The sequence below is a fragment of the Empidonax traillii genome, unplaced genomic scaffold, assembly GCF_003031625.1.
Source record: "Empidonax traillii isolate 1590-97213 ecotype Southwest subspecies unplaced genomic scaffold, ASM303162v1 scaffold1979:size45050, whole genome shotgun sequence".
NCBI classification, from domain to species: domain Eukaryota; kingdom Metazoa; phylum Chordata; class Aves; order Passeriformes; family Tyrannidae; genus Empidonax; species Empidonax traillii.
Window position 1 is genome coordinate 16788 of NW_020957172.1, and position 25794 is coordinate 42581.

General features: G+C 57.8%; 1 protein-coding gene across 3 annotated transcripts; it reads left to right on the forward strand.

The window, feature by feature from the left end:
• The first annotated feature begins 284 nt into the window (after positions 1 to 284).
• Positions 285 to 25788, forward strand: GNG7 (G protein subunit gamma 7). 3 transcript variants are annotated; one of them, XM_027909184.1, is made up of 3 exons: positions 285 to 365; positions 23893 to 24011; positions 25642 to 25788. In XM_027909184.1, the coding sequence occupies exons 2-3, from the start codon at positions 23931 to 23933 to the stop codon at positions 25765 to 25767; spliced, it is 207 nt and encodes a 68-aa protein (XP_027764985.1). In that variant the 5' UTR covers positions 285 to 365; positions 23893 to 23930; the 3' UTR covers positions 25768 to 25788. The 3 variants fall into 3 exon arrangements, with proteins under 3 accessions (XP_027764985.1, XP_027764987.1, XP_027764986.1); XM_027909186.1 differs by lacking the exon at positions 285 to 365 and adding an exon at positions 1571 to 1762; XM_027909185.1 differs by lacking the exon at positions 285 to 365 and adding an exon at positions 22350 to 22354.
• The last annotated feature ends 6 nt before the right edge of the window (positions 25789 to 25794 follow it).

Genomic DNA, 25794 nt, shown 5'->3' on the forward strand with positions numbered 1-25794 from the left:
TCCTCTTCCAGGTGCCACCTTCAGGTTCAGGGTCTGGAATCCAGAGCCTGACCTCCAGGCTGTGGGTGTTACTTGTGAAAACAGAGGAAGGTGGGTTCCCTGTTTTTACCGATGGTTGATATCATCCCTGGTTTTCTGGTGGATCCCTTGGATGTCAGTCAGAGTCGTCCCCGTTGGTTGTAGCTCAGTTATTGCTGTGCTGGAGCTGCAGCCAGTGGGGTAAATATTCCAGATTGTAACTCCATTAATAATGTGTCAGTGATGGAACTCCTGAATTCCCCTTTCCTTGGCAGGAGGAACCAACCAGGACCCCTGGCAGCGCCCGACGGGACGGTGGCCGAGACTGCTGCGTGGCAGTTAGGAAGGTGAGCAAGGGCAGCTCTGCCCTCGTGGAACTCAGAATTACCATTTCACCGTTCCTTTGCCTTCCACTGGGGCTTGGATTTTACCTGCCACGGTAGCAGGGCTGGCTGAGGTGTCTGCCCAGCCACAGCGGGGGTTTGGAGGTGCTGACTCCAAGCCAGGCTGGTGATCCACTGTCCACGAGGAGCCTCGTTATGTAAGGCTGATCAGCTCCTTAATTAGGGCGGGACATCCCTGAATTGCAGAGGAGAACGTGTCCCTTAGTCAGCAGGACCAGGGGGCTCTGGCTGCTGGAGGAGGAGGTTGTTCCCTCTGTCCTGGGGCTTTGCTGGAGCTCTGGGGTGCGTGGGGGCAGCAGGGGCTGCCGGGGATGGCTTTTCGTCCTGTATGAAGTGGTTTGTGTTTTCTATCAAAAATATCGTGAAATCCCGTATTTCCTGCCCCGTGTGACACACCAGGAAGGTTAAAGGAGCTCAGCCCTGGTGAGGTGACAGACCCAGAGCTGGGGGCTGTGTGTTGCTCACGTAGTTTGTTGTTCCAGAGCTTCAGGGCACTGGGATGCCCAGAGGAGCAGGAGCGCTCCTGGGTTCTGTTAATGCCCCCAGGGGAATTGAACTGAGCCCGTGTTTCGACCCACCCTGGTTTTGGGAGGCGTTTGACCTCCCCACAGGAGCTCTGGGAAGCAGCAGGTCAGGCCGGCGCTGCTTTGGGGCTGGAGGAAATTTGGATGATGATGTCGATGGTGATGGTGAGCAGTTGCTGTTCTTGAGTCACTCTGGAGAGCTGAGATCCATGTGACTCCAGAGCCAGTAGTTCTGTGTTCCCGTGTGTGTGCCAGCCGGGCCTTTGGGGGTGGCAATGACGTTTCAGGGGCGCGTTTTGGGTGTCAAATCCTCTAAAACTCCATTTTTTGGGGGGAGGGACTGGCCCCGAGCGAGCGCCTGCAGTTCCCGCTGCGGGCGGCAGAGGGCGATGTTGGGCCGCCCGAGGGGCTCCGCTCGGGGCCGTTGGAGGGCCTTGATTTTAATATTAATTAACCGATATTCCGTTAATAAAAGAGCCTGCCGGGCTCCCGGGGCTCCGAGTGCCGTCCTGCCAGCACAGCGGGGCGAGGCTCTGCAGGGACACCGGGGCTCCCCGGAGCTCTGGGAAGAGGCAGTTGGGCTTCTCCAGGGGGATGAGCAGGGATGTTCTCCCTCACTCTCAGCACTAAGCCGAGCTCTGCAGGGCGATCCCAGCCCAGAGACTCCCCAAAAATCGCAGTTCCAGCCGCCAGCGTGGGTGTCAGCAGATGGCAGCACCCTGCCCTGCACCCCATGTGTTATTCCTGGCCGGGAGATTCCCTGGATTCAACACCACAGTCTAGACTTACTGACAGACAGGATTCTTCTCCTGTTAGGTAAGCAAGATACAGACACCCATTATGCAAATTCCCAGCCGTGGTGCCCCTCTGAAACATTCTTCAGATTGTCTAAATAAGGTGCTGTTTCATGCTAAGCCAGGCTTTTGGGTGCCTTCCAGCTGCCTTGCCCCGGAGGTGGGATTTTTGGGTTTTTTCCCCCCTTGGAGGTGCTGATCAGCACAGACCAGAGTGCTTTTGGCCTCCCAGCTGCCCAGATGTGCGGCAGGAGGAGGAGACAGGCTGGGTGAAGAGCTGAAATCGTGCAGTTCCAAAGCTTTGGAGCTCTTGTGCCTGTGGCTGCTGCCTGTGCAGGCGGTGACATGGGGGGGTAATAAAGACGAGTTGTGTGTGTTTTATAACACCATTGCACAGGCTCAACAGGCAGTTTTTTTGGTCTCTGAGCACCAGAAGTCAGTTCTAAGTGTCCCCCCACGGGGCAGGGGAGGGTTGGAGGGTGCAGTGACCTGGTGCTGTCAGCTCTGCACGGAGGTGTTGCCCCTGCTCAAGGTGACTCACACCCTGGGCTGGAGGAGGTGGGAATGGATCATCACTGACTATCCAGAGGGGTTGGAAACGGCTGTGGCATTTGCACTCTTTCTTTTTTTTCCCAGAGGAGTTCAAAGAGCCTTTCAGCCCTGATGACTGTGGAGTTATTCGTGCAGCAACTCCCAGAGAGGCCCTTGTCGTGTTCTTGTCCCATGGGCCCAAATTTCTGACCACAAACTCTCTTCCAGTGTTTTGTACTGTGGTTCTGTCACTGAAATCTGTCCTCCTGCCCCCAGCCTGGAGCTGCTTTAGGCTCCTCAAGCCTCAGAGCACACAAAGGGCTGGGAAGGGATGACTGGCAGCTTCCTGAGCTGCTCCTTAGGTCAGGATTTGGCGGGCGCCCAGCGAGGCTTTGGAATGGCTGTTAGTGCTGCGTGGTGAGCACAGCCCTTCTCAGGAAAACATTGGAAGGCTTCCTAGTCCTGAATTCACTGTGCAGGCACGTGATTTTCTGGGAATCAGCTTGAATGTGCTGCAGAATGGCTCAGAAATCCCTACATGGGGTGATGTTGGATCATGGAAAAGCAAGGACGAGGCGGTTGGTCGGGTTCCTTCGGGGTGGCCCTTCAGCCTGTTGATACCAGCCGGGCTCTGCTGCTCCTGTTCCTTGCCTAAGAAAGGGAAAAAGTCTGTGTTTTGTTGTGGTTTTTTTTTTTATTTAAATTGCAGCACTGCTCCTGTGTTCAGTTCAGTTCTCAGGGGGGTGGGTTCTCAGTTCTCAGGGGGGTGGGTTTTCAGTTCTCAGGGGGTGGGTATCTGCACCCTGCGCTGCTGCAGAGCTCTGGGCTTTGCCCGTTTTCATCGACAGCCAGCAGTGACACTCGGCCCTGTGCTGGCTGGGCCTCTCCCTTGCCGAGGTGTGGGCTGTGATCCCGTCCCTTCCTGCGTGGGAATCCTGCCCTGCAGCCGCAGGGTGAGCGGCAGCCCCGGTTCCCGCCGGCATTGACCTTTCCCCGCAGCCTCCCCCTCATCTGCGCCCTTGCAGGAGTTCACTCAGACACCTCTGCTGCCGGCAGGGGCTCTGAACCCTCTCCAGCTCAGCTGCTCAGGGGCTGGGAACCCTCCCCAGCTCAGCTGCTCGTGTGTCTCACCGTTCCTGCTCGCAGATCTGAGATAATGAGGCAGGCGAGCGCTGCTGACTCAGATCTTACTGGCTCTGGGGTTTGTCCTTCCTGCCCTCCCACACTCCACCTGCACACCCAGCTAACCTTCCCCCCCCTACACGTTCCCTGGGGCTTTCCTCCCCACAAACACAGCCTGCTCTCCCACCCTGCCGCTCGGGGACCGGACGGAACAACCTGAAGCTTTTTGGGGAAGAGCCGTGGCTTGAGGAGCGCTGGAGAGCTGGGGAGGGAGAAACGGGGTCCCTGGGGTTTGCCCTGGCAAAGAGCCAGGCTGAGTCATCCCAGCCTTTCCTTGGAACACCTGAGTGCTGGGTAAACACCAATATACCCCTGTAAACACCCATATCTGCTCGTTCCAGCTGCAGGGCTGCACTCCCAGGGTTCACCTGCGTCGTCTCCGGCCCGGAGCTGCCGAGTTACTCAGGGCTGAGCACACCCAGCTCCTGTTCCTGACGCTCCTGCACGCCCAGGACGCTGCCCTGTGCTGTTTACCCAGGGGCTGTGGTGACACCCACGGTGCAGGCCGTAAAATGCCCGGATTGGGGGTTGTTTTGTCGGGAGCAGCGCTTTGCCTTGTGCTCCCCAGGTTCGAACGGGCTGTAAATTCTCCCAAGTTCAGAGCTGTCAAAGCACTTTTCTGTATCGCTGTGGGGAGAAAGAAAAAAGTGCTTAGTGGGGTTGTTACACTGAGCCTTTTCTGGTCAGATAGGAAACCCTGGCTGGGGCTGCCTGGAAGAGCAGCTCAGAGCTGTGTGAACTCGCAGACGAGCAGGGCAAGGCTCTGTCCTGCTGGGAAGGGCTCTGTCCTGCTGGGAAACTCAATCTGTTGGAAGTGCAGGTTGCTGGAAGGGCACAGGACGTTTGTGTGAATGATTTAGGGGAATGAGCCAACTTTCTGTTGTTTCCTGTCGCTGGTTTCTTCATCTGCCCGGTGTGGAACCCTCGGTGTCACCTGGACCTCGGTGAATCTCTCGTGCTGCAGAGGCAAACTGTCATCAAGCAGCTCTGCTTGCCCTTTATCTGCCTCTTCTAAATACATAAAATATATAGAATTCCCTGAGCAGCACTGAGTTCCCACCTTTCCCATCTGGTTTCCCACCCCATGCAGCTGCAGTCTGGACAGGCTCACATTCCTCGGTCCTGGGGCCAACATTCCTCTGCCCCAGCTCGTTTGCTTGGGATTTGTTTAAGGTTTGACTCTCAACCCTGTCTCGGGCTCCCAGACACCTTCATTAGCTGCACCTCCAGCCCCCGCCCTCTGCAGGGTTCAGTCTTGGTCACACTTACTAAAATAAGATGGAGATTGGCAACTTGCAGCTGGCTGTTGCTGGAGTTCAGTGGAACTCATCTGGAATCCCCAAATGCCAGCGCACTGAGTAAAGGCAGTGCAGCTTGCTGATTAAACACTCAGCTATTTCTGTTAAAAAACCTGAAAGGAAAGTTGCTCTTTTTTTCAAGCCTTTATGGCAGCTGGGAGTGGAGAAATCCCTGCTTAGGGATTCTCCTTTGCCCTGGGTGCACAGGAGCTCATCCCTGAGCTGTTCTTTCCTTGGAATTCAGCTTTTCTGCCAGTGCAGCCCCGGCCCACGAGGAAAATGTGTGTGTGCAAAAGTGTCCAGAGAGAGAGAGAGAGAGAGAAATCAGGCAGTTCCCTGAGCCTTAATAGCCAATTTTGCTGGACAAGGCCCGACTTAACCACGTTACATCATCTCCACCAGGAGCCTCTCAAACCTGAATCCCCTGGGAGTTCTTTGCTGCTTCTGGTCTTGGCTTCAGCAGCTCAGAGCTGGAGGGATGCTTGGTTTGTGGATGCAGCTTGGAGCAGCCTGGACTGGTGGAAGGGATCCCTGCCCATGGCAGGGGGTGGAACTGGGTGGGCCTAAAGTCCCTCCCAACCCAAACCATTCCATGCTTTTATTCCCGGGGCAGATCTCCAGCCTGGCTCGGTGTTCCTGCAGATCTTCCCCCGGTCTGGGGGGGGCTTTGCTTCTGCTGGGAGCTGCTTTGTGGAGCACCTGCAGTGGAATTAAATGGAATGAAAAGCCCCCAAGCCCTCAGGAAGGTGAGCACAGGCAGTTTCATCCAGGGCATTCCCTTATAAAGCGCTGATTCCGGCTGTGCCAGCAGGAGTGGCCCTGCTGCCAGGAATTCCTCTGCTTTCCCTGCCGTGCCACACCCACTGCTCCGGATCCCTGTGGGCAGCAGGGATCGCCAGACATCCCCACCACGTGGAATTCCTGCCTGGAGAAGGGGCAGGGGGGGTCCTGCAGAGCTGCCAGTGAGGAACTGGCTGTAACAGGATCCAGAATCCAGGGGGGGAAGTGATCCCTCAGCTGCTGCCCCTTTCTCCTGACTCTCAGGGTGCAAAGGAAAACCCACGAGTCACCCCAGCTGCTCCTCCAAACCTGTCCTGCAGCTCCTCCTTCCCCTGGCACTCCGAGGGAAGTGGCTGGAGCAAGCAAGCTGGGAGGTTTGGGGGCAGCAGCAAAACATCCAAGCTCAAAAAAAAAAAAAAAACCAACCCCTTCTTCTTTCTCCTGAGCTCTTGCACCTGAGCTGATTGGCACAAAACACTGGCAGGATGGAAACCTCCAGCAGCCACAGCTCAAAGTTGAAGCTGAGCTTGGAGCAGGGCAGGACTTGTTTCTCCAGGTTCAGTTTGAGCCCAGGCAGGGACTGAGGGCAGGTTTTTGGGAGGTCCCCCTCGTCCCTGGGTGACACCGGCATTGCTGTCCCCGCAGTGTGTAATTTGTGGGCGATGGCCACCCTTTGATGTCCCTGCCCTTCACTTCCCCTGCACCCCAACTCACCAACCAGCTTTTCCTCCTTCCCCCGGCCTCGAGACGCTTTTCTAAGAATTTCATTTCTGCAGCATCTGCAAAAGCCCCGGAGCTGGAGCAGCCTCTGTCAGCACCCAGCGAGGGAGAGGCCGAGCTGGGGCTGCCTGGGGGGCACTTCCCTGGGGCAGTGAAGATAATCCCAGTTTAATACTGCAGAAAAAGATCTGGGCAAACACTCTGGCTCTCCCTGCAGTGGCCTCGTTTTGGGTTTCAGTCCCCTCAGAGGTACCAGGAGATGCTCTTGTTGTTTGTAACTTGGTGGGGTTTTTTTCCCCTCAGTTTTCTCCTTTCCTTTTATCTCTTGGCACAGTGAGTGTTGAGTTTGTATCAGACTAAAATTTGGCTAAAAACTGACTCAAATTCGGTCAGGTTTCCACGAGCTGCAGCCCAGTGGTGAATTGTTCCCCTGAGCCCAGAGGAGACGCCGAGGCTCTGAAACAAACACCTTCGCCTCAAAGGTTGAGGGTAAAGGTTTGCTCTGTTGGATGTTTGGGTTCAGAGAACAGGTTTGCTTTGTAGCCAAGACACCAAACAGCTCCTTGGTGTCCTTCTGTCACCAGTCACCCCTGAAAACATCCCCCTTGCAGGAAAACTTCCCAGCACTGGGGGAGCAGAGGGATGGAGGGGGTGCACTGGGAGCACCGAGTGCGTCCTGCACCTGCCCTTCCCACCTTCCCAGGGTCTGGGATTTGGCTGACTCGTGGAAAAAGGAGAGGGCAGAGCTGCCCCAGGGGTTCAGGGGCTGGCTGCCCTCATCCACCGTGGGGAGAGGGAGTGAGGGTGCAATCAGCACCCAAAATCTGCCCCGTCATCGCTGGGAGTGACGTGAAATGCTCGACCTGGATGTGACTGAAAGGCTGGAACTGCAGTGGGAGGGGGTTTCATGTTCCTCATGGAATCTCTTCCCGTCACCCCCACACCTGAGGGCTGCAGGAGATGCAGGAAGTGCCAGTGCCCATCAGGGCAGAGCCTCTCATATGGTTTCCAGTCCCAGGGCTTTGGGAATGCTCAAACCCAGTAGCTGTGGCCACCTGGGCTGGCTGGAACATATTCCTGCCTCTCCTGCTGGCTGCTGGCCAGGACCAGCAGCTTTTCCCTATGGATCTTGGGGCTGAGGCAGCCTCAGGACGGCAGAGGTTGTGTGGACAGAGACTTTGTGGATGGAGCCTGACTGGTTTTGGTGGAAACTCCCCCATTTCTTCATTTAACTCCGTGGCTTTAAAACACTTTAAATGCAAATTAATCCAAACCTGGAAGATTTATAAAACCACAGAGTCTTGTGAGCAGAGCAGCTCTTGATCTCTCACCTGTGGCTGCTGTAATTGTAGGGTTCTGCAGAACCAGCTGGAGTGTTCCAGGGAACAACTGGGCCCAGGCAGAGGGGGCTGAGGCAGGAGCAGCTCCTCGTGCTGGTCAGGACAGCCTGAGCTGCAGCAGACGAGCTGAACACCCTGAACTGGGTCACTGTGCCTTTTCTGGGTTGTTTTTTTTTGTTTTGTTTTGTTTTTTTTTCTTGTGTGGGTAATAGGAACAGGTTCTCCAGATGTGCCTGAGAGGAGCAGCAAGACCTGCCTGGGGCCGAGCTTTATCAGCACTGGAGCTTTTTAATCATGCCCAGATTTAATTTGTGGGATTATTTACATGCACAGAAGGGCTGCTTTTATCTGCTCTAACGCTGCTGGGGTAAACTGATCCCAAGGCAGAGCTGAGGGCACCCACAGTTGGTGCTGCTTTATCTCAGCTCCTCAGGTCCCTTTTCCAGGGAAAGCTGCTGCTCCCTGGGATCGAGGTTCCAGCTGGCCAGGACTGAGCTCTCCGCTGTGGCTGCTCCATGTGAACGTTAATTCCTTCACTGGTGCTGCTCTGGAAAATGACACGTGGCAAAAATCCAGCCTGTGCCTGGTTGAGGGGGGGGAAAATAAGTGAGAGTGAGGGTTTAGGTTGGTTGTTGGGGAAAATTCCTCCCTGGAAAGGGCCTGGAGTGGAGTCCCCATCCCTGCAGGGGTTTAAAAGCTGTCTGGATGTGGCACATGGGGACATGGGCGGCCTTGGCAGTGCTGGGGGAACAACTGGACTCTCGAGAGTTCCAACCTAAATGATTCCATGGCTCCACGTCCTTTTTCCCCCTTTGTGGGATTTTTTTTTTTTTTGGAGCCAGAACCGCAGCGAAGCCCCTGGGGTGGGGGTACGGCCTTTGGCAGGTGTGTGCTGCTCCTGGGGGAGCTCCTGCCTCCCCAATGGACTGGGTGTTTATCCCTCTGGGAAGGCAGTGACATTCCCCAGGCCCTGGCTGGCACGCTGGTGGGGGGGTTTATTTTCGGAGCTCCTCTTTGTTCTGCGGGGTCGCTGATACTCCCGACTGGAGCTGGTTTTTATCAGCGGCATCTGCGGAGCAGGGGCTGACTCATGTGCTCTTTGAGTGGGGATGACAAATGGAGAGTGGAGACAAACAACTCCCGGCACCAGCAGGCGAGGGGGGAGCGGCCACCGTCCTAATCACTGCCCCTCACGCCGGGGGTTTGGCCTCTTGCCCCCGGAGCAATCCAATTTAGGGCTAATTTTGGGAGCAGAGGAGGGAAAACAAACATCTCTGGGAAGAGCTCCCTGCGAGGAGCAGCCCGGCCCAGCAGCTCTGGTGCTGCACAGGGGCCATCCCTGCAGCCCTGGCAGGGGGGGATGGCGCTGCTCAGATCCTGCACATGCTGCTCCCAGCAGGAATTTTAGCACCCTGTGTGCCAGCAGTGCCTTGGGATCCCAGAGCAGCGTGTCCCAGGCAGCGGGACACGTGGGAACAGCCTGGGTTGGCTGCTGGGGGAGCTCAGTCACACGATCCCCTCGGGTTAGGAATAGCTGGGGAATGTTTACTGGGGCCTGAACTTGTTTGTTTATCAGGTGAAGTTGTAGGGAGGGCCCTGTGCCCTACAGGACTCGCTGTGGGACCCCGGGGGGACCGTGTGATTCCAGCTGTGGATGGAGGGGCAGGGAAAACACCACACAGCCCTTTCCCAGGGCCACCTTCTGAGCCCCAGTTGTCACAGCCCCTGTTTTCCCTGTGCCACCGAGGGCTGGGAATGCAGGTGGGACACTGGGAGGGTGGGCAGGCCCTGGCACAGCTTCCCAGAGCAGCTGTGGCTGCTCCTTCCTGGAGTGTCCAAGGCCAGGTTGGAGCAGCCTGGGACAGTGGGAGGTGCCCCTGCCCATGGCAGGGAGGGGGACTGGATGGGCTTTGAGGTCCTTCCAACCCAAACCATCCTGGGGTTCACTCGTGGGTTCTGAGGTGGCTTTTGAAGAGATTTGGGGCAGGTGGAGGAGGGTCCACACAGGCCCCAGCTCTGCTGTACAGCCGGGGGTCTCTGGGTGGGTGGGGAGGCAGATGGGGCGGCACTTCCAAAGCCTTTCTGGGAAAGTGGAGCCCTAATTCCAGCAGTTGTTGAAAGGGAATTGCCTCCAGCCATCCTTTTTAGGAATAGTGTGAAATTAAGCTGCCTGATTTCCCTTTGATGTTCCTTTTCATTTGCACCAGAACATGCCCATTTTCTCTTAATTTCCCCGATGAAAAATGCTTTTTTTTAAAAAAAATTATTCCTTAGAAGAGGCCACGAACTGAAACTGAAATAGAGTCTTCAAGAAACTGGACAACTTTGATCACTAAACTTAAAAGCTCGGTGGGGATCAGAGCTGTGACTTCTGCAGATAAATATTTGTGAGCATTTGTGGCTTGAACAGAAATTAAAGGGGGAATAAACCTCTGTGCTTTGATCAGCTCCATGGGCCCTCCCCGGGGAGTGCAGTGTCTGGCCGGAGGGTTCAAGGCCAGGGAGGGTTCAAGGCACATGAAACCAACCCAGCTCTCTCCCCCTCTCCCTGCAAACAGGGGTTGTGTTTTTTTCTGGTGGTGTTTTATCTGCGCTCCGGTCTGGGTGGCGAGGCAGGGGCCGGTCAAAGGTTGGCCCCGATGATCTTGTAGGGCCTTTCCAACCTCGGGGATCCCGGGATCCTGTTATTCTGTGTTGCTTCCACCCATGTGCTGGCCTGGCTGTGTTCCCCCCAGGGGAGTGTTCCCTGAGGGCCTCTGGCTTTGCCCCCGCACGGCCCTGCAGGTTCCAGTTCCAGCTGAGCGTCCCTGCTCGTCCCTCTGCAGGATCCGAGGAGCTGCTCTGTCCTCTGGCTGCTGCCAACACTTCTGGGTTGGCAGCCAGCCCTTAGTGTGGCCCTGGTGGGAGCGGGGAGGTGCCGTGGTGTTCTCAGGGCTCTGAGGAGCTCGACGTGACACGTCTGAGCCTTGGCTCGGAGTGGCTTCTGAGTCGGTGTTGAGTGATCCACGGAGCTCACCGAGTGCCGGCCTGGTTTGGCTTGGAGGGACCCTAAAGCCCCTCTCGTCCCATGGGCAGGGACACCTTCCACCGGACCAGGTTGTTCCAGCCTGGCCTGGAACGCTTCCAGGGACTTGGAGGAGCGGAGAGGGCTGGAGCTGGTGGAGTGGGAACAGGAGTCTTGCAGGATCCCTGCAAAGCCAGGAACCTCCTGTCCTGTCCTGAGTGTCTGTGACGGGCTGACAGGTTATCAGATAACAACCCAAACCCCCTGGGGGGACGTGCCCTGGGTTTCGTGTCCCTGTGTCCATTTCCAGTGCTGTCAGCTCCTCTGGAATGGGAATCAGTGGAGCACTGATCCTGCCTTCAGAGGCTCTCACAGGGCGGCAGAGCTGGGCAGGGAAGGCTCTGCTCGCCCCACCACGTGTCTGCAGCTGATGCAGCGCCTGCCAGGCCCAGACAAACCCTGCACCTTCAACAAACCACAGCCAGTCCCCAGATTTGGGACTGTCCTTACTTGATTCCCCGAGGCACGTTGCCGCCCTGGGTGCTGGAGCTGGCACTGCCTGAGTGCAGACTCCCACTCTGGCATTTGGGAAGGTGGGATTGTGTCCCAGCCCGGGGCTGATTCAGCGGGAGCGAGCGGTGTTTGTCTGCAGGGCCGTGTGTGCTCGCACGTGTGCGCTCACGGGCTCGCCTGGGAGGGAAATCAGGGGGGAAAATGGGATTTAGAGCCGGCTCTGGGCGTGAAGGACCAAAGCTTTGGAGCTGGAGGTGCTGGAGGGGCCGTGAGCAGGGGCTGCCACCTCGGGCACAGCTCGGCCTCCCTGTCCCCTGCACGCTGTGCTCGGGGCACTGGTCCTTTTCATGAAGGGTTTCTCTACAGGGGAGGTTTTTTCCTGCCCCTTTCACACCAAGATGCTGCTGCTGGGGTGGGGAGGAGAGCTGGGACGGGGGGTCCTGGGTCCCAGGGGCTCGAGGAGGTGGCAACACGACTCGCAGCCAGGGAGCTGTGGGAGGAGCAGGAGGAGGAGGAGGAGATGCACGATGCCAAGGACTGCACTCCTCCACCTCCTCCTCCTCCTCCTCCTGCTCCTGCTCCTGCTCCTGCTCCAGGCTTTTTTTAGCAATATCTCGGCAGCTTTTGGCCACCTCGGCAATCCCAAATTGGCATTTTCCACAAGATGCTAAATCCTGCCTTTCTTCCCTTTATTTTTAGTCCGCAAGGCTCCAGCCCTCTGAGGGGCCCTGGCTGGGTCAGGGGGTGCAGGGGGGGGGTTCCCCAGCCCACTGAGGGGTGCTGGTGTTGGGGTGATGCTGTAGGGGGGTTCCCCAGCCCACTGAGGGGTGCTGGTGTTGGGGTGATGCTGTGGGGGGGTTCCCCAGCCCCCCCAGCGGTGCAGCCATTGACGCATTTCCCTGCATCAAAGCCCCGTCCCCGCTGCCTCACCAGGCCCAGCTCTTGTGTGTGTGAGTGTGTGTGTGTGTGTTTAGTATTAAAAGTTCAAAGCTGTGCAGAACCCACACGCCTTGTGGCTCTTTGAAGTGGTCCTGGCCAAGTGCCTGCAAAACATTCTCTGGTGGTGGTGGTGGAAAAAGGGAAAAAAAAAAAAAATCCCATTACGCTTTACAAATATTTTTGTTTTATTTCACCCCTTTCTTTCAGAACTTGACAATGGTTCTCTGGAGGCTTGAGCAGAGGCTGAGCCTTCCCTGCCTTCGGTGCACTTTTGTAATTAAATTTTGGGCAAACCAAACTTGCATTTTGGTGGTTGGGTCTGTGTCTTCCTTTGTCTTGACAAGCCCAGAGTAGAACGTGTACCCGGAGTTTTAAATCCAGGACTTGTATCCAGAGGGTTTTGAGCAGGTTGGGTGCTCTTAATTAATTAGTTAAACTCTTAATACGGTGGGACTTAAGATAAAAATATACACTTGCAAAATTAATAGTTCCTGAGCAAAAAATGCTGGACTGAAAGCCATTGGAATGGGCGAGGAGGAGCTGCAGGGGACAGTGTGTGACAGGGCATGTGTGTGTCACCTGTGCCTTCTCAGTGCCCTGGCAGTGAGTTCCTCCTAATTTCAGCTGCTGAATGAAGATGCTAATTAGCCAGGGCTTACCAGCTGTGCTTTATGGGTCACAGCAGCAGGTATGCACAGCCCAGGTGAGTCCCTTGCCTTGATCTCAGTGCAGGTTTATCCGGGTTTGGTCCCTAAAAGGCGGTGTTCTGGTGTTAAAGCCCCGGCCGTGGCTCAGCACAGCTTCTTCAGGCAGAGCAGAGGTGTTGTTTGTCCATTTTTCTGTCCAATTAGCACTAAATAGCAGGGATGCAAACTGGCACTTGCAGCTGGGAGTTCAGAGCCAAGCCGTGTAAACACCTCTGGGTCAGCCCCAGAGCTCCCGTGGAGCTGTTGCCAAACGAGCAATGTGATGTTGGACAAGCAATGCCAGCAAGGGGTGGGGGGTGTTTGTGTAGATTATTATAAAAAACTGGTAAAATTCCACTAATCCCTCTGTTAGTGAGCTTATCGTGGGATGTGAGTTTCCTGCTGGCTGCTGGGTGCAGTGAATTGGGCAGCCAGAGCATCACGTTGGTTCCTGCCGTTTGTCCCAGCTGGGGTTCACCTGCCTCTGGAGGGGGGGGGTGGTTTTCCAGTTTTCCTCCAGATATAAACTCCGGTTTGGGAATTCAAAGCTGAACCTTAGGAACATGTAATTTTAGAATATTACAGGCATGATTTGGGGGTGGGGGGGCACCCCTGGACACACAGGTGAGCCCCTGTCCCGGTTCATCCCGGCTGGGCCCGGTCCTGCCTTGGAGCAGAGGTGCCTTGTGCTGGTTTTAACTGAACTCCAGGCCCTCCTAGAGAGTCTCTCTCCACCTTTCCTGTGGGCTCCCTGCAGGCACTGGGAGGCCACAGTCAGGTCACCCCCAAGCTTCTCTCCTTCAGGGAAGTTCGGCTGTTCCCACATCTCCAGTTTTTTCTGACCTGTAGTGGATGATTTCCTGAACAGAAGCCCCGGCGAGCCAGAGGCTGCTGATGGCCCACAGGCAGGTCCCTCACGTGCCTGCAGCCCTCTGGGATAGCGTGGGAGCTCCTTTCTCAGCCCTGAGCTCAGCGCTGGGGCTGTGCCAGCGCAGCGTGACCGCTCTTCCTGTAAGGAGGCACAAAGGAGAGCGACCTTGTGCTTCCTCCCCGCGCCGGCCCGGCCGATCCTGGCCCCGGCGTGGGAGTCGCTCCCCGTTGCAAACCCTCACATGATGTTTCGGTCATCGGAGTTTCCAAAAAGCCCCGGCTTTTGCAGGGAAATGGTCACGTGGAGGAGTGGCCTTTCCTGGGAGGGGGGATCGGCGGGGCGGTTGAAGCGAGCGCAGAGGAGTCATCAGGCTGAGTGGAGCGTGGCCTCAGCCCCCTTTGGATGGAGCCTCTTTTTGCTGCTGGGGGTGATTTCGGGAGGGAGGGGGGGGAGCCCAGCTCTGCTGACCTGTTGTGACTTTCTCCCCAGCGTTGTTTTTCCCCTTGGTAGCTCTGGCAGGAGTGAAAACAAGCCGAGGAGGGAAAGTCACAGGACTGCGCTGATGGGTGGAGGAGGAAAACAGCAGCTCTGACACTCATGTGATGGCTCTGCTGCAAAAGGTCACTCACATGTCCAGTGAAATGGGAATGAGCTGCTTCCCAAATGCAAACAGGTCCCTTCAGCAGGGAATGAGCATCCCAGAGCAGCTCAGCTCAGTGTCCCCCAGCCCAGCCCCAGGGGCCTCGAGCTGCTCACCCCCTGAGGGTGGTGATTGAGATCTTGAGGGTTTGCTTCCCACCAGGCCTCGACTCTCCTGGTGCAGGTGAGGTTCCTTTGGGTCCAGAGGAATCCAGAACTAATTAGTGGGTGGGATCAGAGGATTTGGGCATTGCATTGGCAAAAAAATACCTACATTTAGTGCAGTCCCTCCTCAGACATGAACAATGCCAACCTAGGAGTGTCTGTAGTGGTGTCCACCTGTGGCATAGGGCTGGGATGTTCCAGGAGGAATTTCTCCACGGAAAGGGTGCTCAGGCACTGGAAGGGGCTGCCCAGGGAGGTTTGGAGTCCCCACCCCTGGAGGTGTCCAAGGAAGGAGTGGAGGTGGCACTCAGTGCTCCAGGCTGGGGGACAAGGTGGGGATGGGGCACAGGGGGGACTCGGTGATCCTGGAGGCCTTTCCCAACCTCAGCAGTCCTGGCATTCTGGGGCTCTGCTTTGTTCAGCACCAGGCTGGTGCTGGAGGGGAGCCCTCCCCCAGGACGTACCTGTTCCCTCATCCCAGCTCGGGGCGTCCCGGCAGTTACACAATCCCACACAGTCCCGCTCGTTGCTTCACTCCATCCCCGCTCGTCCCCTCCCCGCTCCCGGCCCTCAGCAGCTCCCTGGCAGCCCATGGGGTGGGAGCAGGGCCTGGGCCGGGCTCTGCTCCGCTCCCAGGTCCTGGCAGGCCTGGCTTGGTGGGAGCTGCTCCCCCGTCCCCGCCCGAGGCCGGTGCTCCGTGTCTGGGCGCGTCGCCGGCGGCTCTGGAGTCGATCCCTCCTTCCAGCTGTGTTGCAACACTGAACTTTCTTTAGCAAGAGCCTGTCTGGGCGCTGTGTTTTTCGGGGCACGCTGGCCTTGAGTCAGGGGTGGCACCAGGATGTCTGCAGAGAGCTTTGCTGTCGGTCTCCTGCCCTTGAAACCCTGTTGCTCCACTCCAGCGCTGTTTACAGCCCGCTCGGCATGTCCCGGGTGACTCCGTGGGGAAAGCAGCAGGTGAACATTCCACACCTGAGTTTCACATGGGACGGAAGGGCCTCTGCAGGCTCTCACTGCATCTGATCCCTTCACTGACCGCAGCTGAATTCGGGGTTTTAAGCTTTATTTTGCTGCTCCCATCCTCACCCCGGAGAGCGTTTGCGGTGTGGCCTCACCCACAGCTTTGGGAACTCCTCAGTGCTGGGGTGAAACACCTTTGCCACTGTGACCCAGGGCAGAGGCACTGGGGGAAGAGGTTTCCACAAGGCTGTTCCTGGGTGAGGATTATGGTTTGAAGCAAAGGAAAAGCTCCTCGTGGGCAGCTCGCACCGAAGGTCTCATCTGGGAACCTGGAAAACCGGATTTTCCATGGTTTTGACGGAGTAGAGCGAGTGCCACTCGATGCTAGTTGGTGTTTCAAGCCTCTTAGTAGAAATGTGCTAAAAAATCCTGCTAAGAAATGCAATTTAAAGGCCTCCGAGGGTGCTGGGAGGTACCTGGACAGGGAACTTAGCACAGGAGTTTGCAATTCCCTTTTAACTGGCTGGGTGCCTGACTCGGCCAAGGTGGTGGCACACGGGCTCAGCAGGAGGCAGGTGCTGGGAACGCTCTGGTTTGGGGAACGTGGCTTCCCCGAGGCTCTCTGAGCACGGGCAGTGAAAAGCCCTTCCCTGACAGCCCCAAGTGCCCCGCGATGGGTGTTTTCCTTGGAGCTGCAGCCAGCCCCGTGCCAGCCTCTGAGGTCACCCAGGAGAGCCAGGAACGCTCTTGGCTCCCGTTCCCTGGAGGTTTCTCCACGCTCTGGGCCTCACCAGAGGCTCATCCCGGAGCCAGTCAGCACTTTCCGTGTTTGCTCAGCGTCAGCCGCTTCCCGGCAGCGGGAGCCGAGGCAGAGGAGTCCTGCGGGGAGGATTCCTTATCTCCCTGCCTTCAACAGAAGGGATTTCATTTCCAAGTCAATATTTTTGCCATAACCCCAAGCTGGTGGTTTGTTCTGTTTTGTTTTTCCCATTTCTGTTGTTGTCGTTTTCCAAGCCCGATGGTTGCAAACACTCCCCTCGTGCAGACACGGGGATGAAACCGGATCCAGCACAGGAAATCATCCCCCTCCGTGGGGAGGGGAGATGATTAATCCCATGGTGGGATGAATTCCCAAAGCCTTCAAGGGCACACGTGGTGCTTATCCCTTTGATTTCTGACACTGCAGGAAGTGGGATGAAGGGGGAGAATTCACCCCCAGCTCCTCGGATCCAGCGCAGACAAAAGCCTGGAAGGGAATAAATCAGCTTTGAAGGCTGTTCTGGAAATCAGGGAGTGGGGCTGGAGCAGAGGGATGAGTCCCTCGGGGTGGGATACCTTGTCCTTGAGCATCAGGTGATGCCTGAGCCTCTGTGGTGGCTCTGCTGGAGCAGGACTGGGCTGGAAGTGTCACTGCAGAGGGGCAAAACCAAGGGAACAGGGCTCACTGGTGGGGGGTTAATGGGATAACTGGTGTGGGGTTAATGGGATAAACTGGTGTGGGGTTAATGGGGTAACTGGTGCTGGGTTAATGGGGTAACTGGTGTGGGGTTAATGGGGTAACTGGTGTGGGGTTTAGCAGTTGGAGACGTTCAGAGCTGCTCTGGGGTGTGATTTGAATGCACAGAGGTGTAAGGGCTGCAGTAATGCCAGGAACAAACCCTTTCTTTCTCCATAAATCCCCAAAGGTGGCCGAGGGGCACGCTGTGCTGGGGAGGTTCCTCCCAGCTCCATCATTCCCCCCCAGTAATTCCCAGTCCCCCACCTCCAGAAGCCCTGCCAGCCACACAATGCCCGGACTGTAGCCTGTGGTTCTGATGTAATTCCCACCAAAAGCTCTTTCCACAATGAAAACCTGAACCCAGGCTCGGTGCCCTTTCCCTCCCTGGAGCTCTGTAAACACTCAGCTGGAACCCCACAGAATCCCGGGATCTGGGATGAACAGAGCCCCAAGGGGGAATTCTCTACTGCTCTCTCCACTCCCCTGTGCCCTCAGCTCTGTTTTCTTCCCTTTTGCCCTTATAAAACCCTGGGCCGAGGAAAACTTCCCCTCCCCGCTTTAAACACCCTGAGCGCCGAAGCTGGTGGTGATTCCCAGCTCAGATCTCGGGAGCAGCGGGAAATTCTCAGCAAGTTTTTATGGTGTTCAGCCTAAACTTCCCTTCCTTTTATCTCCTTCTCTACCGTAACCCTGCCGAGCCACGGCCCAGCTTCCTGCTTAGTCAGCGTGGAGCCCTCCCAGGCCAGGGCAAACTCCACGGTGCTCCAGCCAGGAGTGACACATTCCTGGTTCCCAGTCTGCCCCTTGGAATCCTCAGGTGGGAACCTCTCCCTTTCCAGGCCTGAGCCCTGAGCTGGAATTGCACTGGACAATTCCAGTGTGTGGGGCTCGAGGACGTCGAAATTTCCTCCTTCCCAAGTGATTCCATGTGGGAGTAACAACTTCACAGCAAAGCCACGGGGATTTCGGTGGGATTGCTGGGGTTTGGGGTGCTTTATCGTGGATTTGCTGCTGGAGTAGTTGAGCCAAGGCAGGGGATTCCCTTGTAGGACGGAGCAGTGCCTTGGCAGTTCAGGTTTTCACGTGTGATTTTTGGGGGGGCTGGTTCTCCACAGGCACATCCCCAGCTCCCAGAGGAGCCAAGGAAGCCTGCAAGTGCATGTGGCTTAGTGTGCTGGTGCTGTCCCAGCCCCTGGGCGCTGGCTCCCAGGAGCAGCTGATGGAAATACCTTTGCACTCTGCTTTTTTTTTTTTTTTTTTTTTTTTAAATTTTTAATTTGTGATCTAAAAATAAGGCTGGAATGTGCTCCGGTGACTCAGGGCACGGAGCGGGGGGTGGGGTGGAATCGTCCTGGCAGCGCTGCCTGAGATCCACACCCAGCTGGCACCACACCTTGTGCAGGGAAATCAGGGAGAAGGGAGACTCCAGGCAGAGCTAATCCTGCAGCGTGGGTTCCCTGGAGGGGCCCCAGGCCTGCCTGGGACCAGGGGAGAGTTCCCTGGGGGAAAACTGCCTGGGAAACAAGGGCTCCAGAATGTTCTGCAGCAGATGGGACCTGCAGGATTCCACTCTCTCCCAGCCAGGTAGTCATGGCCCTGTAATGGGGAAGGAAATGGAACTGCACATCCCTAGGGATGCTCTCCCCTTCCAGAGTCCTTGGCTGGCTGGAAACTGGGGCAGTTTGGGAGATGCTTCTGATTTATTGAAATTGGGCTGGAGGCAGCAGCTCCAAAGGGTCCGTTTGTGCCAGGCTGGAGCTGCAGGAGGCACATGGAATGTCTTAGAATACCTGGCCTAGTTACAACCTGTAGTGAGGAGGGTGTAATTTACCCGGGGAGGGACAGTTTGCAAAGCCAGAGCAGCTCCCGGGTACTTGGAGAACTTGTTTGTTCCCAAAGCGAAACACTTTGGCATCCCAGAGCTCCTGGTGCTGGTCACGCTGCAGGAGAAGGTGTGGAAAACCCAGCTGGATGGTTTCAGCACCAAAATGTGGATAATCCCCCATCCTGAGCAGGAGGCAGAGCGGAGCCCAGCCCTGCCTGAGGAGTTTTCCCACCCTGGGACGGCTCCTGGGCCGAGCTCCTCGCCGTGCTCTCCCGAGCATTGTCCCACGCCACAGAAATCTGGAGGTCTTAAAGGAGGGGAGAGGAAAAAAAAAAAAAGAGAATTAAAAATTGCTGCACTCGGGGAAAAATTCAATGGCTCATTGAGCTGTGGAGCTGCTGCTCAGGAAGTGTAAAAGGAAAACGGAGCCAGCTTTGTTCTGCCCAGACAAGGAGTAAATGCCACGGCCCCAACAGCCACTCTCTGTTCCAAAAAAGCATGAGGTCATCCCTAAAAACAGGGATTGACACTGGGATACCAGTCCCAGGCTCCCCCTCTGTTGCCCCCCCCTCTTTCCTGGCACCAGCCCGGCTCCGGGATCGCTCCGTGTGGCTCCGCTCGGGTGCCTGGCCCTGCTCCAGGAGGGGATCCAGGCTCCCACCTGGGCAGGAGCAGCTCCCTCCGAGCAGGGGGGGCTGTGTGGGGGGCTCGGATACCCTGGGGCTTCAGCCAAGGTGGGGTTGGCTTCCTGCAGCTCCAGGTTGGGGTCACACGGCACGGGGGGCTGCAGGGGTGGGGCTGCGCTTTAATTAGCTGGAAACACAGCTTGATTGAGGCCGAAATCCAGGAGTGTGGCCTGTCCTGACCATCTCCCCACATCCCTTCCCAGCACGGTGGATCCTGCTCCCTCATCCCACCAGACCCCGCTCCCTCATCCCACCGCCCCAGGAGGGGAGGGTGCAGGTGCTGTCCCAGTGCCTCCCCACAGGGACATCCACAAGCACCAACCCCACACTGTGAGCAGGTGGAGGGGGAAGGAAGAACAAAAGCAGCGTAACCCGGGCAGTTGCTCAGGTGCTCGGTGTTTCTTCACCCTGCGAGGCGTGGCAGCTGCCAGCTATGAGAAGTATGGGAAGAATTCCCGATCGAGAGGGATCAGTGCATATTTGTCCCGTGCCGTAACTCCTCCTGCCGCGGGGCCGGAGCGGGCGGGTGGCACCCGGAGGGGCGGGAGAGAAAGGGGTGATGCCAGGCGGTGATGGATGATGGTGTCGGGCAGAGCAGGCCGGGGCAGGCCCAGCTCCCCGGGGCCGGTTTCGGCCTCGTGACCGGGAGCTGTGTCGGGGCAGGGCCCGCGCTCGCTCCCGCACCTCGCCCGCGATCCCGATCCCGATCCCTGGGCGCCGGGGCTGGGATGGGGCTGACAGGGCAGGGGCTGCCCGGAGAGCTCTGCAGGAGGAGGCGGCTGCTCCTGCACGGAGCCGCTGCTGAGTCACCGCCCGTCAGAGCCAGCGCTGTGTCACCGCTGCTGTCACCGCGCTGTCACCGCTGCTGTCACCGCGCGGCTGCTGCACGCGGCTGACTCAGGAGCTGCGCGGGTTCGGGCTGTCTGTTCCCGGGAAAACAGCCCAAATGAGGCCTTGTGCAGCCTGCCTGCTGCAGAGCCAGCTCCCTCGGGAACAAGGGGGGCTCTGTGAGCCCCGGTGGGTGCTGCCCTGACGTCAGGGCTGTGCAGGGTGGGCCCGGCACAGCCCCCCGGGTTCCCACTGTCCCACCTGCTCGGAAACGCCGGGCAGCCTTTTTTGGGGAGGGACGGGATGTGAACGCAGGACTCGGCGTGATCCTGGAAATGCTTTTTGTTCAGTGATGGAGCCCAGCCCAGGAGAGGAGATCTGGGGCTGATCCGGAGTCAAACCGAGCTGGGGCAGGACGTGGTTCTGAGCATCCTGACCCGCTCTTAGTCCATAATGTGCAAACCAGCTGAAAACAGCAAATCCTGATTGTTTCAGGATGTGTCCTGACTGAACTGCTGGGCCTCAGCCTTCCAGTGCTTTTCCTAAAATAGGCAGGAGTGTTCCCAGGATGTTTGTGCTGCAGCCAGAGCGTCCCTCAGGTTGTGTTTACGTCACTCCTGAGCCCGCTGTGCCCCTCACCTGCACTCCAGGATCCTTGTCCGGGTTTCACAACCTCCCTCAGGGCTGTTTGTGTCGGCCTTGACCTTGGAACACTCCTGGCTGATCCATCACTGCCCGTGCTCTCGTGTTCTCCGAATTTCTGTTAAATCTCAGTGGTTTTAGTGCTGCAACACTGAACATCTGCCATCCTGCCCCAGAGGTGGGAAGTCCTGCTGCAGCCCCAAGCCCTGCTAATGCCTCCCTGGCCTGGGCCCTGCCAGATCCCTCTGCTGCCAGAGGCACAGGGATAACAGCCCGGAGAGCTGCAAGATCTGGCGGCTTCCCCCCTCCTGGAGTCGCTCGGTGCCAGAGCGAGCATCGAGCTGACGTGGTGGTAACGCAACCAGAGCCCTTCCCGAAAACGGGGCTGTGGTTCTGGGCAGCCCAGGAGCGCTGCCGGGGACAAGGGGAGGGCGGCTGAGCCGGGAAGGCAGAGGGTGCTCTGGCAGAAGGTTTATTTTTGCTGAGTGATGCGTGCAGATGACTCAGCATGAGGCTGTTGTGCCGAGTCACGGCAGCGGGACGGGAACGGCCCTGGCAGCGGCGGGAGGTGGGTCTAGGCCAAACTCTGGAGCCTTTGCCCCTCTGGCAGGAAGGAGTCCTGGCTGTGTGGGTTGTTTCTGCAGGGCCAGGCACAGGCAGGAGGACGAGCAGGAGGCTGGGGTGTCCTGACTGCCCTGGCCTGGCTGCAGGCGTCACATCCCCGTTCTTTCCCTGGCACCGACTCCTCCAAGATGGGCAAAGGGACGTCCAGACCCAGGACGGTCCCCTGGCTGACATCACCCATCCCCACCCCGCTCCTGCAGGGCCACTTTCCAGACTCCTTTACCTCACAGGGTAGTCCCGCCCCGCTCCGAGTGACATCTCCACGGTTTGTTTTGGCCTTTGCCAACTCCCGAGGACGTCCCTGGGGAGCCACGGCGGGTCGGTGGATCGGTGGCCTCTGGTGCCAGTGACGTGCCTGGTTAATTGTTCACCCAGGGAACGGGAGCTGCTGTGCAGCTCCCGCCGGGAGCGGCCCCGGAGCGGGGCCGGGTGTCCTGACCCCAGGGCAGGTCCTGCCGTGGGATGGGGGAAACAGGGATTCACTGGGGGGGGTGGGGAGCTGCAGAGCAGTTGACACAAAACTTCTGCCCCCTTGCCAAGGACTTTAAAAACACTCACTTGGCAGTTCCTGCCACGCAGCAGGACTCTCTCCACGCTGTTCTTCCTGCAGCCAGGCTTGGTTCCCTGGGATGCTGCAGGGACAGGGATGGGGATGGGGATACAGGCTGTGCTTCTCCCAGAAGTCCCCTGGGGTAACTCGCCCTCGGCTGATTCATCAGCCTCCTTCCATAAACAGGAAGCTGGGAAAGTACAGGCAGGTGATCCTGCGCTGCTGCAAACATGGAATACTTGGAAGCACAAACTGCTTGGATTTTTTTTTCTCCCAGCTGCTCCTAATTCCTCACCCAGGTGCACGTTGTTTTGGGGAACTGTTTGCAGCAGGAAGGTCTCTTGAGTTCATAGAATGGATTTAGAAAGAGCTTGACTGTGAGACGGAGCTTTTCCTGCTCCTAATCCCGCCTGCACCCCTTTGGAGCGCTTCAGGCTGGAGCAGGAGAGCAGGATCCTTCCTTGGGGACCAGCCTGCTTCCTTCTCCCATTCTGCAAAGAACCAGACTTGGTTTCGCCCCTGTGTCTCCCCGTGTCACCCTGACTGACGCCTTCCAGGGCTGGAGGGGCGGAGATTTCCAAATAACCCCGCCGGTTCAGGGAATCGTCCCGTGCTGGAGCCGGGAACGCCGGCTGGAGCGCTGCTTGTTTTCTCCCACAGCGTCCCGTGTTCCAGGCTCTGCTCGGGGATTGAGGAGCTCAGCACGTGGTGGATGCTGCTGCCAAGCCAAATAATCCCTGAGAGTGCCCCTGTGGTCTGGAATAAACTCCCTTCATGTCTAAACGCAGGCGAGACAGCCCGAGCCTGCGAGGATCCGGGATGGGGCAGGAGCTCCCGCCCTGCTGCCCCCGGGAAGGCTCAGCTTTGAAGCTGCCGGGCCTGGGGAGGACGTTGGAGGAGCCTTTAATTGAAGCAGGCACAGGAGGGCTGTGGTGGGAGGCTGGAGGGGCCCGGCAGCGCCGCTGGATCCGACGCCGTGTTTGCTTTGGCTCCTTCCCCCTCCCGGCATCGTCTCCTGGGCAGTGGGAGCTGCACCCCCTGCCCTGGCACTGACTGGGGTGGGGCCGAGGCAGCGCCAGGCAGGGCGAGGAGGGGCTGTCCTGTCACCTCTGCAGAGCCCCCCAGGGATCTCACAGAGAAAACAACGTGGGAATGGTGCCCGTCCAAGGGATCCGGCATGGCCGGAGCTGCCCCCAGAGCGCCCGGCCCTGGCTGCCACCCCACAACCCGTGACAGGGCTGATTGTTTGGGGTCAGAGACAAACTCCTTCAGTTGCTGCTGCTGCATTTCCAGGGAGGTGGTTTAACCACTGCCTGCTCCTGCCAGGGCGTCCTGCTGCAGCAGGGGATGCAGGGACACGGCCCCACGGGAATGGGGGACAGGATCCTGTGTGCTGATCGCACCCCACCCCACAGACACGGCCCCGTGTGCAGCTGGGCCCTGCCCAGGTGACAGGGACACTAAAACCCCACCCCAGGGATGGTGCAGATGGGGGTCCATGGGAGCCCCCCCTGGTGCCCAGCTGGGTGTGGAGCCCCAGCAGAGTTTTGCTTCTGCGGAAAAAAAGGTTCCGATTTTTCCGCTCCCGTCGGCAAAGTTCGTGCCGCTTCAGGGAAAGGGGAACTTGGAGCAGAACCAGGAAACGTTCCACTGGTGTCACCAGAGCTCCTGGAAGCCCCTTGCACGTGGCTGTCAGGGCGGACCCGGTGCGTGGCCCTTCCCAAGATGGAAGTGGAAGGTGACCCCGAGGCAGGGGCTGGGACTGGAGGGGCTTTGAGGTCCTTCCCCACCATCCCAGGATTCCTGGACGGTGCACGGGGTCACAGCAGCTCCCTGCGCGGTGCCAACCCCCGTTTCCCCCTCTCTTCTTGCAGGATTCTCCTGTGCTGGGGCCCGGAGCCGATGGCAGAGAATGTCAACAACTAACAACATAGCACAGGCCCGGAAGCTGGTGGAGCAGCTCCGCATCGAGGCCGGCATCGAGAGGATCAAGGTGGGCGTGGGAGCGGGGAAGGACCCTGGGAAGGACCCTGGGAAGGACCCTGGGAAGGACCCTGGGAAGGACCCTGGGCAGCTGCTGGGGGATCTCCCATCACTACTGTGATGCCTCCAGCTGGGATGCTGCAGCATTCCAGTGTTCCAGCATTCCCTCCGGGATCCAAAGGAGGATGGAGAGGGACTCTGTCAGGAACTGCAGTGACGGGACAAGGAGAAATTTAGGTTGGATATATGGAAGGAATTCCCCCCAGTGAGGGTGGGCAGGCCCTGGCACAGGTTGCCCAGAGAAGCTGTGGCTGCCCCTGGATCCCTGGAAGTGTCCAAGGCCAGGTTGGAGCAGCCTGGGATAGTGGAAGGTGTCCCAGGATGGAACTGGATGAGCTGTAAGGTGCTTCCAACCCAAACCATTCCAGGATTCTGTGACGAGTCTGAAAGCAGGAGCTGGAGGAGCTCCTAGGAGGGTTCTCAGCACTGTTGCTCTTTCCCAGCAAAGCCTTTGGAGCACTCCCAGCTCCAGAGGTCAGGAAGTGCACACCCCCCTCCTCCCTCCGTCTGGGATCCTGGAGCTGAGCCACCCTCGTTCCCCTGGGGAGACTCAGCACTGCCTGCTGGGGGAAGACCTGTAATTTAGCTTGTCTTCCCTAAAAAGCCTGGCTGGAGCCTGGAAAGGCCCTAAAAACAGCTACAAAACCTCATGGTTTAAAAAAGAACCAGCCCAGGTTGCTCCAAGCCCTGTCCAACCTGGCCTTGGGCACGTCCAGGGATGGGGCACCTCTGGGACACCCTTTTTGAGGAAAGGACAGGAATGAACATTCCAAATGCCCTCAGCACAGAAATTGGGATCCCGGAGCAGAACTCGCTGCAAGGAACGAGGTCAAGGCCGTGCTTAAAGCAATTAATCCCTTAAGACATTAATTACCCCCAATCCCAGAGGGGAGGGATCGGCTTGGCCCTGTAACCACGGCGAGTGGCCTGGAAACCTCCACATCCCCCGGGACACTCCGAGGGTGGGGGAGAGGGGAGGGATGAGCCAGGGGTGGATCTGGGAATGATCTGGCCCCTCTGGCACCAGGGAGGAGGAAAATCAGGGCTCTGCAACAGGTCTGGGCCTCCCAGTGTGCTCTGGTTCTGTGTTTGTCCCGTGATTAAAGGTCATTTGGGAAAAAAAAAACGGGATCTGTTGGTCTCCAGAGCCCCTGGCAGCTCCCTGTGGGCTCTGCCCCTCCTGGGAGCCCTTCCCAAAACCCAGCTTTGAACTAAACCAAGCAGAGCCTTGAGGAACAGTTTCCAAGGGTTTCCACAGCCCTGTTTTTAACATCAGAGGCTGCACTCAGACGGGCCTTTCCCTTGCCTGTTCATCCCAGATCCTGCTCATCCCAGATCCCTCACAAACAAGGGCAGCAATATCTGCTCTCACATCTCTCAGCCGGCATTATTTCCCCACACCCATCCCTTCGTTTTTGCCAGGCCACGAAAACAAACCCATTTCCCCGTCCAGTCCCCCTGTTTATTCCCCCCCATCCCCATCATTTTCCCTCAGGGAAAGCCAGGTTCCTGCTCCCTCCCTCCCCACGGGAATCTCCCCCCCCCACCCCGTAACCTCCCGCTTTCTCCCGACATTCCAGGTCTCCAAAGCGTCCTCCGAGCTCATGAATTACTGCGAGCAGCATGCCCGGAACGACCCCCTGCTGGTTGGAGTCCCCGCCTCCGAGAACCCCTTTAAGGACAAAAAGCCCTGCATCATCCTATAGCTCCGGCACCGCCCCCGGATCCCTCCG

Bases quoted from the DNA above. Each gene is read 5' to 3' on its own strand.
- GNG7 (XM_027909184.1), top strand. From the start codon at position 23,931: ATGTCAACAACTAACAACATAGCACAGGCCCGGAAGCTGGTGGAGCAG. The intron at 24,012-25,641 runs GTGGGCGTGGGA...CCGACATTCCAG, and splicing joins CCGGCATCGAGAGGATCAAG to GTCTCCAAAGCGTCCTCCGA.